Below are 26,676 nucleotides of genomic sequence, written 5' to 3' on the forward strand. Positions count from 1 at the left end.
CTCGCATATGTTGAGAGCCACACACTCCTCATAAGCAATTACACCGATGTACAGACACAAGAAACACGGCTGGGGAAAGCCAGTGTGTGAATCATTGGTTCGACGTTTTGAAGAAATTTCAGTTGGGAATGTTCGTTGAAGTGCGTGTTGAGCAACACAAATGGTTTTACTGGCTTAACTATTAAAGTTTTTGTGATATTGTTGTTGCCTAATATTTATTTATGTTTTGCCAGTGTTCCTATACCGATGATCCTAATAAATTATTCTCAAACGCCCTCCTGTTTATATGAATTTTCAGTCGCTTGTAATCTACCTTACGTTAGAAATCCCACATGACCTAAATCAAAACATACCCTACAACCTTTTGTTTTGACCCAAGGTGTTCAAGACGCGACCAAACCCACCATAATCCACTCCACACTCGTTGTTTCACTCTGCAGTCGGTTCGCTCTCCGCTTAGGACAAGCCATATCCTGTAATGAGGTCTATCTGACAATCTGTAAGACGGTTATTAGGAAATGCATTTATCTGGAAGGATGTTTTAGACTTTGTGAGAACAGACCGTGCTTGGCTGACAGCAGATCACAGGACAAGCTATAGGTTGATTCAGTGGAACCTGCGGACTCTCAGGTGATTGGCTGGGGGTGGATGACATCATTGAAAGTCCGCTGCCTCAGCCGCGCGCTAAACTCCTGGAAAGAGATCACAGCCGCTCTCGCAGATGGGAGCTACATCTGGCGGATTGTTACCCGAGTCGATCTAGATAAAACCACTCGCTCGAGGTGTTTTTAGGTGAGCAGCGTGTCGCGATGGTCAGAGTCTTAATGAGCTTCTCACCGCTGGCGAGAGCCACGCGCGTCAAGTGCGAATGATGTGAAAAACAAAGTCGTCCCGCGCAACATGAGGACAGCCCTTCTAATAATCTTGAGGAAAAACTTGACTAAGTGAAAGAGGAAGGGTGGATTCTTTTTCTTTTTTTCCCCTTTTGGCTGGCTGAGCATTTTTAAAATCATGCAACATGAATGTAACTAACAGCACTGGAGCAGAGGGACTCGCGCCCTGGAACTTCAACGGTAAGTTGCGTGTGAAGCACCAAGCTTAGTATGAAAATATAGAGTTCCTTATCACAACAGAGAATTACGATGTATGCGTTCATTGTGTGAGTACATTTACTAAGACCACGTCCAAAGATTCACTCACATTCGTGACGATGTGGTGTTACTCCAACAAAAACTCCAGTTGTCCTGTAATGTTATCCACGATGAATATGGTCAAGATTTGTGTTATTGTCTATGTAGGCATATCATTTTGTAAATCCATTTTCACCTTCTCAGAATGTGCTGCAAAAGCATATGAAAGAAGCATCAGTGGTACTTAAAAACACCTGCAAAATGGCTAAACCTGTTTATCCTATTCCGCATGAATTCAAAGTGAACATTAGGAACAAAACATGTAAATCATCGTTCTTTCATCTCGAGAAACATGAATTATTACAGTTTCATTTGAAATATTGTACTCAAATTATATGGTGAAACAGAATATGATTTTTGAAGTGGAGCGGTTTGAAGGAACATGGACAGATCTCTGATTGCATTCATGACATAATGCTTTTGTTAATTCTAGATACAGAAGTTAAGTTATATGATGTATTTGTGATATTAACAAAAGTCTTAACAACGTTGGCTTCAAACTTACTCTAAACCAAAACTATGATTATATCCTATGTGAATGTTTGTTCCATTTATGTTTCTGTGTGTGTAGGTTCTGTAATGCTTTTGCAGAGAACAAAAAGGAATTTAAACATCAAACAACTTAAACATTGGTGTGTGTGTGTTTGTGACATATCAGGACACAAATTTGTATAATGACATGGGTATGACATAGGTATTACAAGGAGAGGGTGACTTATGAGGACATTACCCCATGTCCCCATTTTTCAAAAGGCTTATAAATCACACAGAATGAGTTTTTTTGATAAAGTAAAAATGTGCACAGTTTCCTGTGATGGTTAGGTTTAGGGGTAGGGTTGGTGTAGGGCGATAGAAAATACGGTTTGTGCAGTATAAAAACCATTACGCCTATGGAATGTCCTCACAATTCACAAAAACAAACGTGTGTGTGTGTGTGTGTGTAATGTGTGGTTCTGTGATGATTTTTGCTGGAATTTCCTGAGGGCATTAGGCTGAGGGTGGATTTGACAAGGACTGATTGACATTTAGGTGAGATTAGTGTTGATGTTTACACATAGATTAGTGTAGGTGTAGGTTTTAATCAGAAAAGCATTTCTGGCCAATACACCATTGGGTTCTCTTCGCTCTGTCTCTGCCACTCTGTTAACTGATCAATCAGGACCCAATTCTTAAGCCCCTGTGGTCTCTTTCTGTAGCTTGTTATTTTATGATTAATGTGGAGTAGTAACACAGCCCAATGTGACAGCCCACCACACCATATACTTTGTATTTTCTTTTGTAATGCTTGATGCACAATGAAAAAAACTCAAAAATTCTCTCTTTCTCTCTGTCAGTATCTCACTCCCTTATACATATAATGCACATATGAGCAAGCAATGACTTTCTGTCTGTTCCATCTGTTCTGTAAAAAGTATAGGTTTTAAATAGATAAAATAGATGAGAAAGGGGGAAAAGTAAACCCTGCTCTCCATGGCAAATATCAGTCATGCCAAAGAATCATCAAGGAATCCCATATGCTGCTCAGAATGCCCATGTATATTTTATCTAAATACTCAAAATGTTGCCTTTTAAGCTCATAAGAAGCAGAGTGCCTATCACCACAGAGCAGGCACACAATCCCCCTCAGATACATGCACAGACTCCCCTCTCCAATATGACATTAAAACAGAAAACATACACACATTTTGGGGCGCTGAACTTGGGAGAAAGAAAGTAAAAGTCTGAGCATCTATCACAGTTCACTCGGAGAGCGTTTTAAAAGAATACAAATCTCTCAGGTCCGTTATCTCTGACCGACTCAATCGCATCTGACTGCTGCGCATGGCGGCGCCTTCGTTGATTCTGTGACCATGATTCTCACTGTGTGAACTGGTGAAGTACTAGAAGAATCCCCCAAAGTGAAAGTCTGATGTCTCTCTGTCTCTCTTTCTCCCTGTGTCGGGTTTTCTCATTCTTCCTCTCCCTTCCTCTCTCTCTTTTTTGTCTCTGGCTGGGTGTTAACCCAGTTTCACAGAGGAAAGTGTGTCGCTCTGCTGCTGTTTCACCCTGTTACACGCACTCACACACAAACACTGAGCAAAGAATGAAATGCCTGGAGACACAGCCAGTTCTCTGTGGGAGAAGAGCTATAACAGCTGAAGCAGCATGATTGGCTTTTAGCTCTAAACAAAGCCCTGAGCATTCTGCCACTGGTCGCCAACAATTGCATCACCTGTGACACCTTTAGACTAAATAAATATTTCATCAGATGTCGCACATTTTGATTGTCAGTGCTGTATATCATTATTGTGCAGAAAACTTGAGCGGACAGCCTGCAGCGTTGTAACGTGATGGACAACCTCTCATGGGACATTAAAACAGATTCTGACCCAAAATGGCACCCTCTATTGTCAGCATGCACCTAATTGTTTTGTGAGATCATCCAAGAAAGATCTATGATTTAAGATTTATGATCTAAGATCTATGTTTGTGGATTGGCAGTGATTGTGGCATGCCAAGAGTTCAGATTGGGTTGATTGAGTATTATTATTTTTTATGTAATCGTTATTGGCATTGGTTTCCAGAGGGTTCATTCATTTGCATTAATTTCCCATGGTAATTGACTCAAATTGCAGAATCAATGGGGTTTAGTGTATTTTTCAGCACCTTGGTAGAAAAGCAAAGCTGAACTTTGCACTTATCAATACAATGAATGCCACTGGAAATAGTCAGACATTGATTTAGCCAAATTGTTTTTACCTAATGCAGAGAATAATGCTGATAACTGCGTGAGGTGTGGGTCAATAATTGCATGCTGCTTACAATGGCACCGCTAACAGGGAGCCATCACCCACATCACCATCTTAGACAATCTGCCAATGAGAAACATCTAGTTGTATAAAACCGCCCATTAAAATGTGTATTCTCAATTCTATGACTGATGTTAGGATGCTGCGTCACTTGTCACAATGCATCTGTCCGCCGATCAGCTTAATCAATCTGCTGCTAAACTGTAGCACAGCAGAACACTGTGCCTGATTTTGATCCAATATTCAGAGAATTAGCAGAGAATTAGAATTGTGTGTGGGAGAGAGAACGAGAGAGTCATTAGTTTGCCAGTGGCCAGTATGGGGGATCTTATAACGAGCACATAGCAGAATCAAAGGAGGAGTCTGATGAACAGACCACAAAGCAGCCCACACACACTCCCACTGTGATGTCTGTCCGAATCTGCAGAGGCCTCTGTGCCGTCTGTGTATTTGTCTGTGTGTCCTGCTTGCCTTGTTAACAAACTCTAACTTTGGATTGTCAAAGACACTCTCTATTGCTGGGCCCAATGAAAATTAAAAAAGACACTAAAACACTAATTAAAAACTTTGAAACTTTTGATGGTTCTATGGAACCTTTCAACTTGTTATTCATATGCTGACACATTGTTATAGATGTTTATGTTAATTAACAGATACTCATTTGTGTTTTTTTTTTTTTTTTGTTAAGAGTTATACTGGTGGGGAAAAGTATATTTGGTAGCAGATGGCTTTATGTTTCGAGCTGCCAGCTGGTAACTGGAGGCTTTCTGCTTTTAGTCCCAAAAGAGTCACTAAATGAGCATCATCCATGTGTTTGTTGGTGTGCATGCATTTGTTTGTGCAGACAAGCGTGTGTGACTCCATCCATAGTCAAATCCTCTGCAGCTGAGTTGACTCCCTTCCTGTTCTTTGTCATTCAATTAAATTTAAAAGTACAAGTGTTTAGCCTTTATAAAAGTCTGTGCCAGTGTGTGTGAAGCAGGGAAGTGTTTGAGCAACAGCTGCTGTTTTCTGCATCCCAGAGCTTAGCACAGGAGACACACGGCGGAGAGAATGACAGCTTATATAAAAGTCTCGGTTTGTGACTCGCTTTGGAGACTCGGGAAATGTCTTTCACTGTATTTTTGACAAGATGTCAACGCCTCACTGTACATGCAGCCAAACAGCCAAAATGCTCTGGCATCAGTGCAGAAAGGAGGTAGAGTTTCTCTCTCTATTTCTCTTAATAATAATTAAAAGAGAGTATTAAAAATGATCACAATTATTATTATTAATATTATTATTATATATTTTCAATTGTTTTTAATGTACTGTTTTTTTAATGTATTATAAAAGAGATCATTAAAAATGATAGTATATGCAAAGTTACATAATAACTATTTATGACTTACAATATACAGTAATAGGAATTTTGTGGCTTGTAATGCCATCCCTGATGCAGTTATGTCAGTTTAAAATATTTTTAGAATGATTTTCAGGTGTTTGGTTTGTGTTTAAGAATGTATATCACTCTAAGAGCATATACTGGATAACTAACTTGAGCAAAAAAAAAGTAAAACTGAGCAAGTGTGCTTAGAGAGGGAGAGATAAGGGTCATCAATGAGGAGTTAATGCGCAGAATGTGTCCAGAGAGAGAGGTGAATTATTATGATTATATAAGCTATGGAGCTCTCCTTCAGCCTAATGGTGTTCGGTTAGAAATGAGCACTATTAATAACGTCCTAACACATCACTGACATATCACTGCTCTCACATTCGTTCTGTAGTCACAGATCATCGCCCTCTTGGTAACGGTTAGACTGGTATTGTTTTTCAAAGCACTGTCGAGCAGGTCCCATATCAACTCGCTTAGGACACTGAGCTCAGGAACACAGAATGGGGCAGAGGAATACATCTGCGCTGCATTGGCACAAGGTTGTGATCAGGCACGGAGCTGCTGCGGTGCTGAGAGCCAGCTGAGATCAGACCCCTCATATCTCACTGCTGCAGGCTGAGCACCCATCACCCTCTCTGCATCTGCATCCTGCCAACTCCACATCCACAGCTTTGTGAGAACTTCAGAATGAGATCCTATCACAAAAATAGATGCCACTCACACTTGCTTAATTTGCATGTAATAATTGTTTAGCCATTTTGAAGCTGCATCATGCATTTATGGTAATATTGGTAGATGATGTTAAACAGTGAGAGGTCGTTGTGGTTTACTGTACATTTGTTGTTGATCCTTTTTAGGAGCAGAATGGATGATCGAATCCATGAATAAGGTTTCACAGCTCATATTTTATTCCCGGATGTACATTTGAGTGTCTGGTTTCAGTAGCATACACAGACGTGTCAATGACACGCATTCATCTTGCAGTGAGATACAGGAATCATTGGTTAATTTGAGATCGACTGCCTGTCTCCGTTATGAGTATTCAGTTCCGCCCATCGGATACAAACTGAGAAAAAAATGGCCCAGATAGAATCAGCTGCGGTTTGGAGGAGGAGGGTGGTGGCTTTGCTTGGCATCAATTTCAATGTAGCTGCAAAGTAGGGGTTTTCTAACTGTGCGATCTGTTCAAAATTTGCTGGTAAAGGCAAAAATCGAATATTTAGCGCAGGCTTTGCTGAGATGTTTGTTAGCATGTCGAAATGTTCCAGACTGTTTTTATCTCCTGACATGAGAGTCAGTGCCGGTATTGTGTGGTTCAAAGCTCAGCCACCCTCTCAGCACACAAATGTCACTCCATCCTCAAAGAGCTTTGACTCTCTGAATATTAACCTTCAGAAGAGGGGAAAACCCTCAAACAAAACAAACAAACAAACAACGCCGGCTCTTTCAGGTGACGTTTCAGTGCAGCCGTTGAGGGGACAGGATTTTTAAAGGTCTACATGGTTGGAAAAACTTACTCAGACCTCCAAAAAAAAAAAAAAAGTGAATGTTATTGAATGTAAACCATACACAAAGAAAATACAGCCATCAGAGAGAGTGATTTGCCCTGACATTGAATGTCTCATTATACATTCACTCTGTCTCAGACTGTTTGTGTAAACAGATTTCTTTTGAATGCTAGGCTTTCGGTTCCTATTATTCTGTTTATGAGTTCTGATTCCAACTGTGAGATTTTTAATGACAAAAATGCCGGAGCAGATCAAATCATATCAAAGGAAGCCGGGCAGAACAGGCAAGTTTCCAACCAAAGCAATCTTATGGTGGTGTGGTGGAGCTTTTTAACTAGCCATAAACGTGAGACTTCTGTATATGAGTGATCCTCACACCCTGCTTTTGGTTTGGAGATACACGTGTGTGATGTGTGCAGCAGGGAATGTGCACTTGTTGTGTGTGTGTGTGTGTGTGTGGTTAGATGAGGTTCTGCTTCTTTTTGTTTTTCATTTGGGTCATATTGTGTCTTGCTGTTGTATGAGAAATGGCTTTGGTCTACGCACTTACTGTACTGACAGCAGGACGGATGAGGCACAGCATTATTATTTTTAAGAAAACTACAATGAAAACGAAACGAATACATTTTTGTTAAATGAAATATTTACTGTTCACAAGCAAATAATTCATTTTCATTTCAGGTTATAAATCATGCTATATTATAAAACTTTGCAGCATGTCTGCATTACACAAGACAATGCAACTAGATAAAATAACACTTGAATGTGCAGAGAAATGTACTATTTTTAAATAATACCAGTTAGCGCATTAACATTCGCTGCCTTAGAACTCTAAAATGAAAGTTAAAACAAAACAAAAAATATCTCTAAACTAAATTGAAATACAAAAAAAACAAAACAACAACAACAAAAAAAGTAGAGATAAAAAAGGTTCTAGCAGCATGACACACATAGACAAGCTTCAGCTGTTTAGCTTCAGTGAAAGAGTTTTGGTGTTTGTGTAAAACAGTCAAATTGTACAAGAAAGCTGAAAAAACAGTCCTGGAGAGCTTTCTCCCACAGTGATATCAGATAGATATTCTTGATTCATATTTAATGAGGCTTGGCGCTTATCTTTCCGCTCTGCTCGAATCCACAGTTGAGTAATTGCTGATTCATATTTGATAAGGGGTAAAGAATCTTCTCCACTCACTGAATCACCTGCACCTGAGGGGGGAATACAGAACAAGGCCCAAACTATATCAACTTTCTAATCGCTGAAGTACCAATAGCCACAGACCTTAAGAAGTGTGATCAGTGTTGGCGTGAGAGAGGAGGAGAGAATGTGTGTCTGTTTGTCAAAAGCTTTCAAAAGGAATGGGATATGTGGTGTCTGGCCGTCCAGAGTGTGGCAGAGCTTTGATGCCTGCTGATGATCAGTCAGGTGGTTATAAGAGAAAATAAAGATAAAGAGAGGGGCTGGGTCGGGGTCTTTCTTCTGGTAAGAAACTGATTTCAGAATTAATAGAAATAAATATCTTTATTCATCAAGAGTAGTTTAAAGCATTAAATAAAAAAGAAAAAAAAAAGATGAATAATTTCATTTGGTAGGCAGCAACATTCATAGCAAGTCTTTAGCTGTATTTATTCATAGTGATAGGTTGTCATTTCTCTGGTTATCCAGAAGATGGCAACCTTCAAAAGATATGACAGAAACAACTCCTTCAGGAATTAAAATGGGCAATAATGAAGTGTTTTTAAAATGCTCAAAGATATTTGCGTTCGTTCTTTAGTGTATTTTGTGCATTTAGGAGACGCCTGCCTTGAGTCGCTTCAAATAGGTTTTTAATTGCCTATTTGATTAATACTTTATCAGTATGACAACAGCTTCTCAGAAGTATACATGAAGGTTATGGATAATTCATGACCGGAAACAAAAAGCTTCTCACATTTATGCATTAAAAAGAATTTTTATGGGTTTTTTTTTTTTATGTACATTTTTACTTGCCGTTTTATATGGTAGTGCAGTGTGCCCTGCGCTGTCTCTCGTAAAGTTTAGCATGCAGCATGCAGCATGCATCATGACGAAACCTCTAGAAATACAGCCCACATTCACAAATGGCATGCCAAACCCCTCAATTTTTCATATACCAAGATCCTTTCTTGAATATCTATGTTAAAGGAAGAAATATAAATATTCATTTTATGGAAATTCTTCATGTAGTAAATGGGTGTACAGCATCACAGGGCTGAGATGAATATTTTTCCTCAGCACTGTGGTCCTCGGGGTTCCCTGTCTAATCATTGTATTTAATTGTTCCTGAGCAGCTCAGATCATTAGAAAGCCCAGGGGGTCATTTGAGTTTAACGACAGGCCAGCTTTGCGTTCTTTGATTGGATAATGTCATAAGGAGTCAAACTTGTGTATCTGAATAAAACATGAGTATTTTATTAATCGTGAGGATTTAATTAATCTTCTCTTTACCTGAGACTGCTCACCCCAGTGTCTGAACGCTCGCACACTATCTCTATTATTTAAGCTTCAGTTAGTTAATACATTACGTATCATGAACAATAATTTTTACAACATTTATTAATCTAGGTTACTATATTATAAGTATATAAATTATACTTTTATTCATTGTTAATCCATATTTGTTCATAATGCATTTTTACGACATTAAATATTAGACAATTATTGTTAGTATATGTAGAAATTAACATTAACCAAGATAATTGCAGCAAAAATATCACACATATTTTATCAATTTTACTGGTAGTCCACTGTATGAAGAATTTTTGGGTATAATATGTCACAGTTTACTTTATTTTGCCATCCTCACTTACATAAATGAACTATAGTGTCCTGCACCCACTAGTAAAAATATATAAAAAATGTCTGATTAATTTTTGGTTTGACCGTATATAATAGTACTTTTTTTTTCTTTATTTTTTTTTACCCTAATGACCAGTGCACTCAATGGTCAGATGTTAGTGCCAGTAAAAGTTGTTGTTTCAACTTAAAAAATTAAGTGTTCTTGCTGCCTTAAAATGTTAACTTACTTTTTTTTTTTAAGTTGAAACGTCAATTAAACATTTTGGTTTTCTCTAGGGACTATTCCAAGATTATCACCTGAATTCAGCAGAACACCATTACTCCACTACACACTCTGATTATACTGTTCAAAATAAATAAGAATTGTTTGAAATGATGTTACATGATTCCAGACTTCACAATCCTGCAAAACTGCATGCCTTCCAACAGGGCTAATTGTTTCATGATAAGTGTAACAGCTCTAAGTGTTTTTTCAGAGCTGTTGAATTAGTTGTTGTCAGCGGGGTCACGTACTACCAAACAAATGTACAGTGATGCCCCAAAACATTTTCTTCTCCGATTAGTTTCTTTCCATATGGGCATGATGACAGAACTCATGGAGAACTGGACCTCTTCCTTCCCTTACAGCAACATAGTGTCGGCCCAGATCCGGCTCACATCTGGTCCGCATGTAATCCACATGTACCAGATCTGGGCCGGATCTGGGCCAACACTATGTTGCTGTCTGGGTTTTAATATAAACAGCATATTTATATTTCATGAAGGAAATGAATTCTCTGCAGTAGTATGCATCACAACGCATGTCATGCTGTTTCCCTGTATGCAATCACTCTGACAATATTTATATCAGCCTGGGATTATTTTCAATGATTGCATCCATTCTGATATCTGTATTTTTGTCATTTATAGCATTCTATCTGTGTTGTGTGTGTATTTCAGGCTCATTGAGCAACGTGTCCAGTGATGCCAACTTCAGTTGTGACAGCGGCAGCGCTAATGGCTCGTGTGCAGCGGCTGAGGCGGACGGCGAGAGCCCGTACAAGACAGTGGAGATGGTCTTCATCGCACTGGTTACTGGATCCCTCAGTTTTGTCACCGTTGTGGGCAACATCCTCGTCATGCTCTCAATAAAGGTTAATCGACACCTACAGACCGTCAACAACTACTTCCTTTTCAGCCTGGCCTGTGCAGATCTCATCATCGGTGCGTTCTCCATGAACCTTTACACCGTCTACATCATCAAGGGCTACTGGCCGCTCGGCCCAGTCGTGTGTGACCTGTGGCTCGCGCTGGATTATGTGGTCAGCAACGCTTCTGTCATGAACCTGCTAATCATCAGCTTTGACCGATATTTCTGTGTGACCAAACCCTTAAGTTATCCTACACGCAGAACCACCAAGATGGCCGGCCTCATGATTGCCTCCGCCTGGATCCTGTCTTTCATCCTATGGGCTCCCGCTATCCTGTTCTGGCAGTTCATCGTCGGAGAACGGACTGTAGAGCCTGGCGAATGTTATATCCAGTTCCTTTCCAACCCCGCGGTCACGTTCGGCACGGCCATTGCTGCGTTCTACCTGCCGGTGGTCATCATGACGGTGCTTTACGTGCACATCTCTCTGGCCAGCCGCAGCCGTGTGTCCAAGCAAAAGCCAGAGGCTAAGAAAGAGAAAAAAGGCCAGAAGTCTAGCGGTCTGCTCAAGAGTCACATCTTGAAGCAGAACAACAACAACCAGTCTCCTCCTAAGCCCAGCCTGGATACCTGTTCTACAGTGGACACCATGAAGAACGGCAAAGTAGACGAATCTGTGGTATCCGCTAAAGCCGACTCGTGCGTGCAGCCGGAAAAGGAGAGCTCAAACGACTCCAGCACGGCCAGCATAGCACCTAAAGAGCCCAAAGAGCGAGCGAACAGCGAGGTGACTTCGGACGCCGGCCTGACACCCGCGCCAACAACAGCCGCACCTAAAATCAATCCTCAATCCAAATGGTCCAAGATCAAGATTGTCACCAAACAGGCAGGAGACGAGTGCATCACAGCCATCGAGATCGTCCCACCGAACAGTACCGGCGAGAGGCGCTCCATCCCTGTGAACCGTCCCCGCACGGTGGCGCGCAAGTTCGCCAGCATCGCCCGCAGCCAGGTGAAGAGAAAAAGGCAGATGGCGGCACGAGAGAAGAAAGTGACAAAAACAATCTTCGCCATTCTGCTGGCCTTCATCATCACGTGGACGCCATACAACGTGATGGTCTTAATCAGCACATTCTGCCAGTCGTGCGTTCCAGACACAGTCTGGGCCATTGGCTACTGGCTCTGCTACGTCAACAGCACCATTAACCCCGCTTGCTATGCACTCTGTAACGCCACCTTCAAAAAGACCTTCAAAAACCTGCTCATGTGCCAGTATAAGAACATCGGCACCAGATGAACTGAGGAAAGAAGCAGCCTGCAGAGATGGAGGGTATGAAATGGAGGGTACAAAAACTGTCCCAGCTCTTCTGGCCCTGATAACTTTGAAGCTTTGGAAGGTACTGTGCAGTACATTGTGAGGCTTCATTGTCCCATAATGCTTAAACAGTGCGTTATAACTAAAAGGTAATGTATTAAGTGATTTACAAGAAGATGATGGAGCGATGGACAATAGACTGAATCACTGAAGAAATCAAGATGAGGTCTTGAAAAAAATGACCACTGAACTCTGCACTACAGTAACATGAAGATCAGGCTGTGAATGACTACATTAGAGGAGCCATTGATGGCTCATTATTTCCAACAATGAAAAGAGAGAATCCCAGCAAATATAAACCAAAAGAGACTTGGTTAATTAAGAGATCTTATCGATTCATTTATATTCCCAGTACAGCACAAATGGTATCAATCAAGTCCTTTTGGTTAGTATTAACGCTGTTTTTGACCCATACTTCTGTGCACATTTTCTGAAAACATCACACAGAGGATCGCAGCTAAAGACAATAACATATGGAAAAGCTTCCTGTTCGACTGTCCCTGAAAGCACGGCGCTCCAGAGTGAGGTTCAAGTTCCTATACCTGTACCTTCCATTTTCCAAATGAAGGAAGCCACAGACTGAAGCTGTTTGCTGACCACAACAGCTGTGTAGTCCATTACATTCATAGCGACAAATTCAGGGCATGTGGTTCAGCCTGGGAGAAGTTAGTCATCATTATCCTCTTAGTGTGATCCTCTTGAGGTTCTGGTATAGGTCAGAATTCAAAAGGATCTCCTCAATGGATTGGGATAGGCATTATAGACTTTAAATGGGATGAGACACTCTATACTGAGCTGAGAAATGTCACTGTAAGGGTTTATTCTTACAGAGGTCTGTAAATATGTTTAGTTATGATGAATATATGCTCTTGAAAGTATTATTTCTTCCCTGCATTTGATGTCTGGATGTTTGTGTTCCTCTTGTATTTAGTTGGTGATCTTCGTGTGATTTTACAGATTAAATATTAAATGTATCGTTGTCTGTATGCAGAACTGTTGAAACCATTTATAATTTGTGATATACTTGGAAAAAAATCAGAGATGACTAGTACATTTATTTAACCTGTTTATAAGATGTTCAATTTCAAGCATTTCATTTAAATCTGGGCACAAAGGACTGTCCGTAAATTTGAGAAATGGAAATGTGCTTTTCTTTCCCCCTGTAAAACACGTTGATTTAGCAGATATCCACTTCATAATATTGTTTTCTCATGGTGCAATATAGTTTTGCCTAGTTTGTATTTAAATATAAAGTCTGTAATTGATGAAACCGCAGCATGTAAACCTGAAGGAATGATCTCCCACTGGTTTGTGTTTGAGAACATGTGGTCAGTGTTAACACAGAGGGAGAATGTGTTTAGGGCTCATGTTGTTACATTATTAACAGCTGTTTCAGCAATTACATACTTTAAAGCATTAAACCAAAGAGATCGTGGCACTTTGGTCTGTTTATTAGGCCTGGTCTGGAAGAGATTATTCATTCATTAGCATCATTTTAAGATGCAGAGACTTGCCTCTTTAATGTCTTGGGTTTGGTTTCATGTTTCTACCTCATAATCAAATTTCCATTCATAGCATTTGTATCTCCAAACCAGCTCTGAATCTCTTTTTAATGGGCGGTAAAGACCAACTAAATGACTATTATGCCATTGGAAAAGAAGCTAAAACCAGATTTCCATTTTTTTCTGAATGTTAAATCTTGCCAGTTGCTTTGGTCTTCTGATACATGGACTGTTGAAGTAGGCCGTTCACTACAAATCTTAGTCCTGCTTTTATAAAAAGTGACGCGAGCTCTAAGAAAGCGTCACACTGGAATAGAGTTCTCTCAGAGAGTTATGAAACTGTAACTGTACTAAAGAAATTCAATCATGCAATCTGATCGGTTCTAAATATTGTTCTTCTGCAAATCTGAAAATAGCAAATGTCTATCATCATTATTATCATCAATACAGCAAAATGACTTTGCCTATAATGCTCTCTTTCCTCTGATCTTTTAAATTTCCATTTCAAATGTTCACATGTAAATTGTATAAGGATTGAAGAAATCCCTCGTATAACTGTACCAGCTGAAGGGCAAAGTCAATAAGCATTACCCCAGTGAAGCTGATGGAATGAACACTGTAATTATGGACTTATCTACCACTGCCCTTAAAGAGCCAGTGTACATAAGAGTGTATGGTTCTTTTTCTATTGCATAAAGCTTAATAAATATCTGAAGCACACTGACCAGGAGAGGAGAATGCTTGTTCTTTACATATTCATGAACACACATATGGTTTGCATAAAATTTGGAGGGCTCAAGTGTCTTTAATAATGAACTGTCATCACTCATTTAGCTTTAGTTAACACTACATGTAACACACAAAGCTCAGTAACAAAACTTCACTGTCTTTCTTAAAATGCTTATAAAAATGGGTTTGCACAAGAGGGGACGGTCTCCTCTCCATGCAGTTTAAATCTTATAACCCTCTGTCACCCTTCGATCTGTTAGTAACAGTCAAGTCAAAAGGAAAAAGTAACAGTATTGGGGTATTTTCACGTTTACATAAACTACACCTTTTATAGAAAAAGAAAAATCATTTATTTCAAACAACACTCCTCAGTTTTATATTTTATGATACAAAAAAGAGAAGGGTGACTTATCCAAACACTACTTGTATACCCCACTAGTAATATAATCCGGTAAATTACACAATTTTACAAAAACCAAATGTGTAAGTAAAACAGTAATAAAATAGATGTGTTTGATTGATTTGATTCTACTGATTGTTGTCCTTTAGCAAATGAGAGGCCTGAGGCGTACACAGCTGAGAAAGAGAGAGAGAGAGAGAGAGAAATCTGTGCTGGAGGGAAACATCAGAGGAATGGGTCAACTACAGGGCACCACACGCTAAACAACGGCATTTTATTCTCCCCTCTCCCTCACACATGAAAGAGTCATGTAAGGTGTCAAATACTCAGATGTTACTCTGTCATAGTCTTCTAAAGCTATGTGTTTGTGGCTGTAGAGCGAGTCCCGCTCAAGCTGAAGAACACCGAGTAGAGATATAAAAGGCCGTGTTTGGGTGACGGATGATCACGTGGTGGTTACTGCTCCTCTGGATCTCTTGCTCCCTTTAGTTCCCTTTTCCCTTGTTTTTCTTTCCTGTGAAGAGATTGACACAAAATCTCATTATTCAGATCCAGCAGTAAACCCGAAGCTCTTGACGACGCCTCCCCGTCTCACGCTAGTTAGGAAATGCATGTGCTCTTATACAAATAATGCTACAGTATTATTGCTTGAATCCACATTCACATAAGCACATTAACCACAAACGTATGCTTTAAAAGGACTGACTTAGACATCTGCCTCTTATGTATGAGCAGAGGTTCATTATTGATTTCAGAATCCCACTCAGACACCCACCACAGCCAACAGGCCAAGATTACACAACCAGAGCAGATTACCGTCTCCATTCAGCCAAACCAAACCAAACCAAACTATTGGTTGCAACAGAACACCTGTTGAGTCAGGCGTGCTCTTTTTAAATATTATTAAATAAATCATTAATAGCTACTGTTTAAATCATTTTTAAATAATTATTCAAATATTTTAATTTGAAAATAAGAATTATTTATTATTAGTTTAATGTTATTTTTAATATTAACATTTGAGTTTAACATACAATAAACATATGTGCCTTGAATACAGAACATGATTTTCACCAAGTGCAACCTGCTCCTAGATCAACATCTTTGTTGACCCTGGAACAACATTCCAATCAACCAATCAGATCTGAAGGACAAGTTTACGCTTACAACAAGGGTTAGTTGCTTCTACATCCGTGTTATTCACGGATGTCATTTCCCTCTGATTTTAGGGGGAAATTATGGGTAGGCATATATTTAGGATTAAAGGGTTGACTCACCCAAAAATGAAAATTCTGTCATTTATTACTCTCCCTCGTGTCGTTCCACATCTGTAAGACCGTTCATCTTCAGAACACAGATTAAGATCTTTTTGATGAAGTCTGAGAGGTTTCTGTCTCTCCATAGAGATCCAATGCAACTACCACTCCAAAAAGACATCATTAAAGTACTCCATGTGACTCCAGTGGCTTAAACTCAATTTTATGAAGTGATGTGAGTGCTTTGTTTGTGCGAAGAAAAAAAAAAAATTACTACTTTATTTACAAAATAATATTATCCAAGGCAACAATATCAGCTCTCATATGAACACAAAACACATGCAACACGATGCTCTCGTGAACACTCGTGCATGTGCATTGAGTTGAGTAAAGTGGTAAATTATGTTTTTTTGTGCAAACAAAGCACTCGCTTCATTTCATAAAACTGAGGTTAAACCACTAGAGTCACATGGAGTACTGTAATGATGTCATTCCTACCTTTCTGGAACTTGGAGTGGTAGTTGCATTGGATTGCTAAGGACCTCTCAGATTTCATCAAAAAGATCATAATTTGTGTTGAACAAAGCTCTTACGGATGTGGAACGACGCAAGGGTGAGTAATAAATGACAGAATTTTCATTTTTGGGTGAACCCTTTAAATTGTCGGACAGGAATGTTGTTCCAGGATCAGCAAAATATACTGACCCAGGAACGTCTAACTGCAAAATCAGGATATGCTCATTGGCTGTCAGTTTTGGGTTTGGTGTTGAGGATGTACCTTTGGGTTTGTTTTTGACCTTGGTGGTGCAGGGTTTGGACACAGAGATGGTAGGCTGACAGTCGACGTTGAAGAGAGCCTTTTGCAGAGTGCCGGTGCGGCTCTTTGTGCTCGTGGCTGCGTCACACTCACCCCAGCTACCAAACTTATACTTGCAGTCGGCTGCATGAAATGAGTAACAATAAAGTATGTAAGATAATGTGAAATGCACAGAACAAACAGAAATACACAGCAGCACAAAAAACACTAAATATAAACATTTACATAAAAATAAATGTGATGGCTAAGCATAATGAAAAATGAAGGTAGGCAAATTTCAGCTGATTTCAATTTCACAGTTCCGCTCACCTCCAAACTCTTTCTTCCAGTTGCAGGGAACTTTGCATTTGAGTTTTTTGGTATTCTCGTTGCAGGTGCCCTCCCTCATGCCTGGTCCACAGTCCCCGTTATTGGCCACGCAATTGCCATAGCGCCACTCCGCGCAGTCCGCACCACCGTTACCTCCCTTATTCTTCTCTATCACATGACACATAGGCATCACAGTTACCTTCACCTTCCCTTCAGGTGAGTATCACACAAACTATTGTCTAAGGTTCAAAGGGACAGTAATTCAGCATGAGAACTGAACTAATGGAAGAAAGGGGAGATGGTCTCATCCACGTTTGATACCTTTCTTGTTTTTCCCAGCCTCTGTAGTCACGATCATCAAGGCCAGCAGCACAACGATGAGGGTGGAAAACAGGCCACGCATTCTGAAAAACACACAGATTAATCAGCTGCTGCAGAGCAAAATTGTAATTTTCAGTAACTGAACAATTTCTGTCATAAGTACCGTTATCAAAGGGCAGGACAGTAATCGAGCCATCTATGCTGAGACGTTACTTTGCCCTTTTAATATTTGAAATTCCCAATTAGAGATGAATGGATGAAGCTGATAAGGATGATCATTCAGAATGATTAATTAGAGCTGAATTCAAAAGGCTAGTATTAAAATGTCACAGACTTGGCTCGTGCAAACACAAAAGGTCATATTTCTGAAGGACTATGATTCTTTGCTATCACTGCCACCAGATTATAATGTAACAACAGCGCTTACATTTCTCCAGACGACCACAGAAATGGCACACAAACACATCACATAGGAGTATGATGTAAGAGCTAGTGAAATGGAAGAATACAGAGAGATTTTCTTGGAATTATGATAATGACATTCTTGGCACCAAAAGCACCGCCGCTGTACTAGCTTGTTGCTGTGAATCATCAAACATAAACATCCAGCCCTGACTAACATCCATTCAGACTCGAGAGAAAAAGAGTCGGCGTGTGTCTTTGAACATGTCCTTCCGTCCAGCTGGTTTCCAGCTCCAGAAACTCATAGATCTGTGTTTTTTCTCTGTCTGTCCTCAGCTGTGTACACACGATGTAAATTAGAAAATGTTTGTATAAAAATGGCACTCTTTTGCTGTTTTGCTTCCCAACATGGAAACCTGGAAAAACACGGACCCCACAGCACTCACAATGGCTGCGGAAAAGTTTATTTCCACCAACGGGTAAAGAGTTGCACGCGAGGAAGTGATTTTATGGCTGATAAAAGATTTTTCAATCGTGCATTTATTTGTCTGCATCCTCTCAAAGTAGATGTACACAGATCTGCTTATATGGGTTTTGTGTTTGTGACTCTGGCTGCGTGAGCGCGCTCTTTAGCCTCTGCTTGTGATCTCCATGGCGATGATTCAACCGCGTGCTGTGAGATAGTAGGAGGGTATTGTCTGAGGAGAATGGAATCATCGCCGCGGGACGCCATTCTTCCGGGACGCTCCGTGGATATGAAGGCAAAAGGACTGAAGCAGCAGCTCACGCAGAGACGTACTCTCACATATGGACCCACACAGATTATAGAACTCACATTCACACATCGGCCAGCTTCCCACAGACACATTTACCAACAACTCAGCACCACTGTCAGTGTGGGAGTGACTCTGTCAATAAGACGACATCCTTGGTTCAGAGTTCTGTTAGCAGGAAAAGCAATTAACGGTAACAAAAGATCTGTTGAAAGAGAGGACGGTCACTGTAAGACGCAATAAAAGACTACTCAAAGCAGCCAGAAGGAGCTGGACTGATGAAAAGCGGCATTGTACCGTCTTTGAGGATAATTAAGTATCTATTAGGTCCAAACTCATTTCTTGTTCTGACCGCAACACTCTATTCGCTGTAGCCGATGCATCTGTCCGTCCGTCCGCTTGCTCGCTCGTTCGTGTTGGTCGTTTCACCATGGAAGGCCCGTCGGGTCACATGTATTCCGGCTGCTCTTGTTCCCGTTGTGTTTGAATTAAAAATTCTGGACACTTACTATCTCTGGGCTATAACTTCCCAGTCAAACTCCTGTCCCAGCACAAACGCTGGCCCTCATCTTTATAGGTCACCATACGCAGAGGCAATAAAGATGCTCTACCTCTGTTTTTTTCCCCTCCATCTCTCACTCACAGACACTAAATACTTCTCTAAAGCCGTTTATAAAATATTCTGTTGACCCAGTAAATCCTGCAACTCCCTCCAAACAGTAATTAAGTGTCAGCCGCTCAGCGGAGTGTGACTAACCTCTCTCAGAAAAACACAAATCTCGAGCACCCCATCCCCCATTTTCCTGGCCCAAAAATGTCTTCACCCCCTCTCCGTGTCCAAAAATTCCCCCATCTCACCTTTTTTCTCTCTGACCTTTCTCCAAAATCTCTCATCAGGCAGTCTTCTTTGTATGATACGTGTGTGTGTGTGCATGAGTGTGAATGATGAGGGGTGTTCCAGACTGCCTAACGAGGCTGTTCTGACCTGCTGGGTCCATACACACACATCTCATACACTCTAAGGATAGAAAGCCCTTTAAAAGCCCCATTCCTCTCACAGAAACACACTCTTTGAGGGCCTTTCTCACTCATCATACACCATGGGGCTTCCATTATCACAAGCGCGGAGGAATGCAGGACTGCCGGACACACGCGGTTTCTCTTCTCTCCCCTCCTCTGGTCCTCTCTCCTCCCCTCACATCTTTTCAGCGCGTTCCAGCACCCGGCGTTCGAGTGTGCGAGTCCCTCGCCACACAACCAGCTGGACTTCAAACTCATTTCCATAGCAGAGAAAACAACACAAAGCTCTGACCCACTTCACTCATAGTTAGACATATGGCACAGTTTCACGCTTATCAGCGCTGCTTTTCAATGACAGATTTCCATTTGGATTCTCTCCTTTCAGCAACTCCTAAATTCTATTACAAGCGCTGCGTTTTTCTGTATAGACTATATTAAGTGGAGGTGCTTTCGTTAAGTCTGAAGCGAAGCAGGCCCTTAAGGCTGAGCTGGTACTGAGCGATAGTCTTCAGACACAGTGCAGGGGGAGTTCAAGTCAGCACTGGCTTTATCAGTCATCTAAACCACAAACAGACAGACAGACACGGGGGAGGAGGGACACGTCTAGAGACAGTGTTCAAACCAAAAACAGCTGTTTAAGTTCACCTCAGCACAAGATTTACTCAAAGACAGGTCTAAGGCTAGAAGTCATAAATCACTGTGAGTCTCCCATTATTCTTTCTGATGGGCATGTGCAGCTGTGTGATGTCCGTACACACGCACACACACACACACACACACAAAGGCTGTCACCAGAACAGCCCTGTAAAACATTAGGTAAAAATGCTTTCTGACAGAAACTGTAACCAGCATAGCGCTGGAGGCCTGTGAATCTGAGAGTCCAGAGTTAGTTTAGTTACACACGCACACACACACACACTTGTATATGTGGTTTACGGGGACTCTCCATAGACGTAATGGTCTAAAACACTGTTTAGTATGTTTTTAAGCCATATGGTTTACGAGGACACAGGAAGTGACCTCATAAACCATGTTTACGTTGTAATACCCATGTCATTATACACATTTGTGTCCTCATAAACCACGTACAAGAACACACACACACGCAATCAACAGGTAACTACATCCCTAGACACTGCTCCGTCCGTTATATATACACATCCTGAGGACATAAACTCATATATAGAGCTTGAGACTTAAAAGCATATTACTATTATGTAATATTGCTGAGCGATAGTAATATAGTATTTGTAATATCACCTTGAAACATACTCCATTTCTCCTCTATAGTAATGTAAAATAAACCCTTCAGTGCATATGAAACTCATTTGGCTAACAAAAAATAAATGAAGGGTGCCTTATTCAGAACAAATAATAACATGTCTATGTGTAATATGCTCTTGTGCTCATTATTGAGAATTATTCACACTTCTCTCACTTTGTATCTGATTTATTTGACCTGATAGCAGTGTTTTGACCCAAAGAGTCTCTCTCTCCCTCTCTCTTTCTCACTGTCTGTCATATGCTCACACCAAAACAGGGCAGAGGCCAAAAGGTTGAATGTTTACAACTTTGCTGAAGTGCTGTGAAGTGGTATAGTTCTAAATGTGTAATCCCTTCAATTAAAGTGCATTTCTTTTGCACTTTCTTAGTCCCACTATGTGATGAAAAGGCCCTGAAAAGTGTCTAAAGAGAGAGAAAAGAAAGAGGGAAGGGTCAGAATGCAGGTCAGGTGAAAGGGTCTCTAAAAGAGAAAGAGAAGAAAAGATGGAACGTAGTCCTATTCCTTTCTCCCCTGCACCCTTTGACCATGCTTTCTCCATTCAAGTGGAGAGAGAAAGTGAATGAAGCCAAGAGCATTAAATGCACAATGATCCCTAACTCTCTCTCTCTCACACACACACACACACACACACACACACACACACACACACACAGAAAGAGAGAGAGATTTGAGAAAATGAACTGAATTATGGTGATTGTCCATTTAAGACATTAACTGTTTTCCCCATCTCGCTCACACACACACACTTCACATGCATAATTAAAGCACACACTACTATTCAGAATACAGTCAAGCTGAAATAAGCAAAGGTCAAAAGTACAGAGAAAAACAAGATACTCATCACAATAGTGCAAACCACAACCTGCTTTGTGTAAAAACTTTTTTTTTTTTTTTTTTTGTTTGTGGCAAAGATAGCCGCAATAAGCTGGGTATCCACACACAAACTGGCCACACTGAGTGTGAGTGAGAGCTAAGGTGATTTAGAAAATGCGTAATGACGCACAAAAATGCAGTTCGCTTAGGCACATCATTGCGTCATTCTTCATTAACATGACGCAAAACAAATTATAGCCTAAACAAAATGTAAAATGATACTTTATTACCTCAATTTGTTCCATAAAGCCCTTATACGTACAATGCAGAAACATACTAAACACTTTCGTCCACGGAGGATGGTGGTCAAGTAGGAAAGTGATTTAAACGATTTAGATCATTTCTACTTGGTTAAACTTATTTACAACTTTACAACTGATCTTGTGCTGTAATCCTCCCTACAAGAAATGAACAGCGCGCGACACAGACCGAGTCTAAATGTTTGCGCACACGGCTGCTATTTCAGTTTATTGATGGAAAACGAAAACTCCAAAAAGTCAAAATTTAGAGTAGTATCAAATAATTTAACTGAATTCAAACTAGGTCTAAACTTAATTTTACTAAAATGCTCTAAACGCTCTTCTTTAAACCTTTACAAAATAAACCTGAAAAAAAAAACCCCACTTTGTTCGCGTTAAAACATGTTATCGTTGTAGATAGCGTGGGAGAAACATCTATATAATGTATATATATATATATATAATAACGAATTTCTTTCGTTTTATAACTTTTAAAAAAGTTTAGCGGAATAAAATAGAAAGCCCATGTACTGGTCAGATAACTACCGTTGTGAAAAGAGCAGATTTAACTCACTTGTTTTCTCTGTTGAAAGTTCCCACACTGAAAGGGCTTGCTGAAATTTCGTGTGTGAACTCTTCTCCAGCATTCGCCTTTATGCGCCGCTCCGGCTCTTTGTTTCCCCCCAAACTAATTTGATCCGTTTCTTTCCCCTGAACTCAATTTAAATTAACCCCGCCGTGACGCCACAACCCACGTCAGCCTCAGTCAATAGACCTCAGGCAAAGCCATGAGACCTGTTAGTCAACCTAAAAAAACTGAATAATACAATTGTTATTATTATTTTGTCCTATAATAATAATGAAATAATTCAATCTATATGTACATAATAAAAAGTTACATAATAAAAGATACCTAATTTTTTTTTAAAAAGTACTGTAAAAATGTAATTCATGCAAACTCTGCTAGGAAGTCCAAAATGTAGCTGTTTTCAGAGTATTACCATTAAAGGGTCACCAACCCCAATTAAACAGCACAGTTTGAATCTGTAAAATACTTGCGTACTGATGAACACATACTATCCTGATTTCCAAATAACAGCTATAGCTTCAACAAAGTACCTCAATGAATCATAAAAGTACTTTCTGTTAGTTTTGTGTGTATTTGTTTGCATACTGTTTATACAGTTAAAACATTTCACTGCAAATGATTCAAATGTTTTCAGAGGCTATATTTCTCTTATTTTTTGCCTGCTGTGATTTTTATGTGGGTGTGTTGTTAGTTTTTGAATGTGTGTGTGTAGATCCCTAAGGGCAGGAAACAGCTCAATAGGACAAATGGTGCAGTCAGATAAACAATCTCTCTGCAGGCTGAGACAGGCCAGAACAGAACACATACAATGACCTGAGCCACTCCACACATAGTGTTCACATAAAACTTACTCTCAATAGACACACACTTGTCGCACAATCAAGCATTTTTACAGCAGCGCACAGATGACCTCTATAATAATGAGGAAAAATGTCACTGAAATGTGACCGCAGAGCATCAAATAGGACTTTTGTTGATGACAGAATGAAAGGGAGAAGTTATTTTAGTTTTTCTGTAAGCTTTATATTTCAGTCAGAGCAAAACATTTTCTGGAGGTAATGGTTTAAAAAGAGATCACACATGATGAAATATTTGAAATAAAAAGTATACTGATATAAGCAATTAAATGCTTATTAATTAGAATTTTTTTTTCTTTTCAAAAACAGGAATCTGTTAAGTATCAGATTTTACCAGAGCGAACAAATAAGCAGGCAATACTTTAAAACAATCAGCTTTTGAGGGGAAAGTACTGTTCATTTTACGCATTCATTCAAGATGACTAAATAGACCACAGGGAAAATGGAGGAAATCAAAGTGGGGTGAAGGACAAAGAGAAAGAAAGAGCGGGTTGAGAGGTTGGGAGGGTTATACAGGCTACATATTTTGTAGCAAACTGAAAAGGCAAGACCTCCTCCTTGCTCTCCACACTGAAACCTCTGTCTCACAACAGAGGACCAGATGGAACAATCACTGTTTGAATAAAAGAGAGCTCACAGCCACCACAAATGATCAACAACACCCCCAACACAACTCCTCTCTCCGGTCCATGCCTCTTTAGATCGACGGGAAGTCATGGGAAAACTTGCCAAATAGGCAAAGGGTGAACCAGCATGTGAGAGTTAGTCCATGAAAAGGTTAAAGAGTTGAGGATGAAGTCTTTGCTTTCTAAGACAGAAGTTTAGCCAGCATTCACATCACCATTTTTCTAAAGGCAGGGGTCACTCGGAGCATGACCAGAAGAATGGACTCTACACTTCCTCTCACATACACATGCTGCTTGTCTTTTTCTTATTCCAAAAACTAATAAATATGTAATGACAGATTACCACACAGACTTTAAACTAGTTCACAAGAACTCCAAAGCTTTTACCTAAGAGTGAAGATGCTATTTTATTAAATAAATAAATTCTCCTGGCAATACTGGTGCGTTCAAGTCCTCCTGGGAAGTTTGTATTTACGAGGTGGGAAGTCGTGTTTACGACGCTAGGTGCGTTCAAGTCACTTTCGTCGGAGTAAGATGGCGGTGTGCCTTCTCTAAATTAATTACACAAAAAACAACACTTATACTTCTTGAAAATGTAGAGCAAATAATGTGCATTGGTTGTATGTTGCTTTTTTTAATGTTTTTAATTAATTTATGAAGCCATTGTAAACTTTATCGTTACATATTATGTTGTTATATTATGATGCTATAGTATTTTTTGCTGGGAATTAGCTTACTTCGTTGTAAATAGAAAAGCCTGACAATGTCACTGCTAAATACCTATAAGTATTGTGGTATTTCGCCACGTTTCACTACACCCCAACTCCTGAAAATCCCGAGCTCCACTCATATTTACGACATTGTGGTGGCATTCATGTGCGTTCAGCTCGTATACACGATCTTTTGGACATGACTTGAATGCACCATACTTTACAGTAATGTTTTATTTGTTAACAGAGTTATTGCTATCATCAACTAACAATGAACAACATTTTTTAATGGCATTTTTTGGGTAAACATTTTATATTTTATATGCTTTTGTTCCTTGTTAATTCATGTTCATTCATAAAACATTAAATAATTTTAGTTTATACACTTTACATATAATGTTAAAATTAACAAAACAGTCACATCGATGTGGATACTGTACTTTGGAATAACAGATTCTACGTCTTGGAAGTATGACCAAAATAAGAATTTTCACCAGAAAATGTCATCTGAACAAGTAACATGTCTGCCACTTTTGTTCTGACCAACTGAGGGGGAAAAAAGCATTACAATAAATCGCGCTGCCAATGGTGATTAAATCTAACATCACTAGCTTGGATCATGTCAAACCATGCAAATGATTATTATTGTTATACTTTGTTCTCAAATTGTTAATGTTAACAACATAAGCATTGCGTGACAATAGTGTGTATTAGCATTACCTGTAGATTCCAATTTCTGTAGCCATTCTGCAGTCTTAAGTCTTTTGCTTTTGTCTAGGGGTGAATGTCCAGTTGTCACTGATTGTCATTTGGACCTTTCTGGATTACAATCCGCTATCAAAATGATACATTTAATTAATACAGCTGCTGTGAGAAAAGGCTATAAATGATCTGCCGCCTGCATCATCCTCACATGCGATATAGCCTACTACCTGGGACTCCTTCTTTATGTACACAGATGTGACGTAATGACGCAAAGACACGAATTTCCAGCGGAAACCCACCAGTACCACTCGAATTAGAAAACATTACAAGCTTACCTTTGAATCGGACTAAGGTAAGGAGATAGTTTTGAACACTGGCTGGTTATGTACTTGCTCAAAAATTGATTTTGGATCATTTTTAAACCAAAAAAAGTTATGGACTGCAGCTTTAACCATTTGTTTAATGTTTGTTTTAACTTAAGCAATTGAACCTTGACATAAAATGTTACCAAAATACCCTGACATTCTAACAGAAGTCTAACAGAATCATAAATAAAAAAGTAAAGTTAAAAAATAACTTTTTTACAAATAAGTAAAAATAAAATAAAAATAAAAACCTGTAAAATTGCAGGAAATAACATTTTATATTAATACCTGTTTTTGTTAGGGAGACCAAATGCCTCTTTTTATACCTTTTTTCCCTCACAAAGAAATCAAGACCGTTATAGAGAGCTGAGCTACGACTATTCCAGAAAAATGGAACTAACTTCCTGAACATTGGATAATTCTCATCTATGGTTATTCCACATTATCAGGATCCTCCATTCATATCATATAGGGTGATAATTCAATGAATGATAATTCATGCTTCTCTCACTGCCTGCAGCCAGAGACAGGAATTGCATTTCTCTTATTAATGCCTGCCTCTCATCTCTGCTGCAACTCACTCCTGCAGGGACAAAAGGAAAGTCAGTATCAGAGTCTGAGGGAAATGTTAATACATTCCAAGGATGATTCAACTATATTAAAATTAAATAGCTGTATCAGACACCAAAGCCTCACATCAATATATTTATGTGGACG

At 39.6% G+C, this 26,676-nt stretch overlaps 2 protein-coding genes across 3 annotated transcripts; one reads left to right on the plus strand and one right to left on the minus strand.

Moving 5' to 3' along the window:
• Positions 1-481: 481 nt before the first annotated feature.
• chrm4a (cholinergic receptor, muscarinic 4a) lies at positions 482-14,407 on the plus strand. Its single transcript, XM_048184892.1, has 2 exons — positions 482-1,073; positions 10,617-14,407. The coding sequence occupies exons 1-2, from the start codon at positions 1,019-1,021 to the stop codon at positions 12,101-12,103; spliced, it is 1,542 nt and encodes a 513-aa protein (XP_048040849.1). The 5' UTR covers positions 482-1,018; the 3' UTR covers positions 12,104-14,407.
• Positions 14,408-14,457: 50 nt separating this feature from the next.
• Positions 14,458-25,650, minus strand: mdka (midkine a). Of its 2 annotated transcripts, none has more exons than XM_048184893.1 (5): positions 25,610-25,650; positions 17,516-17,598; positions 17,195-17,362; positions 16,847-17,008; positions 14,458-15,326 (listed from the first exon to the last, which is right to left on the minus strand). In XM_048184893.1, the coding sequence occupies exons 1-5, from the start codon at positions 25,633-25,635 to the stop codon at positions 15,298-15,300; spliced, it is 468 nt and encodes a 155-aa protein (XP_048040850.1). In that variant the 5' UTR covers positions 25,636-25,650; the 3' UTR covers positions 14,458-15,297. The 2 variants fall into 2 exon arrangements, with proteins under 2 accessions (XP_048040850.1, XP_048040851.1); XM_048184894.1 differs by lacking the exon at positions 25,610-25,650 and adding an exon at positions 22,682-22,885.
• Positions 25,651-26,676: the final 1,026 nt, after the last annotated feature.

This window comes from Megalobrama amblycephala, linkage group LG3, assembly GCF_018812025.1.
Source record: "Megalobrama amblycephala isolate DHTTF-2021 linkage group LG3, ASM1881202v1, whole genome shotgun sequence".
Classification (NCBI taxonomy): domain Eukaryota; kingdom Metazoa; phylum Chordata; class Actinopteri; order Cypriniformes; family Xenocyprididae; genus Megalobrama; species Megalobrama amblycephala.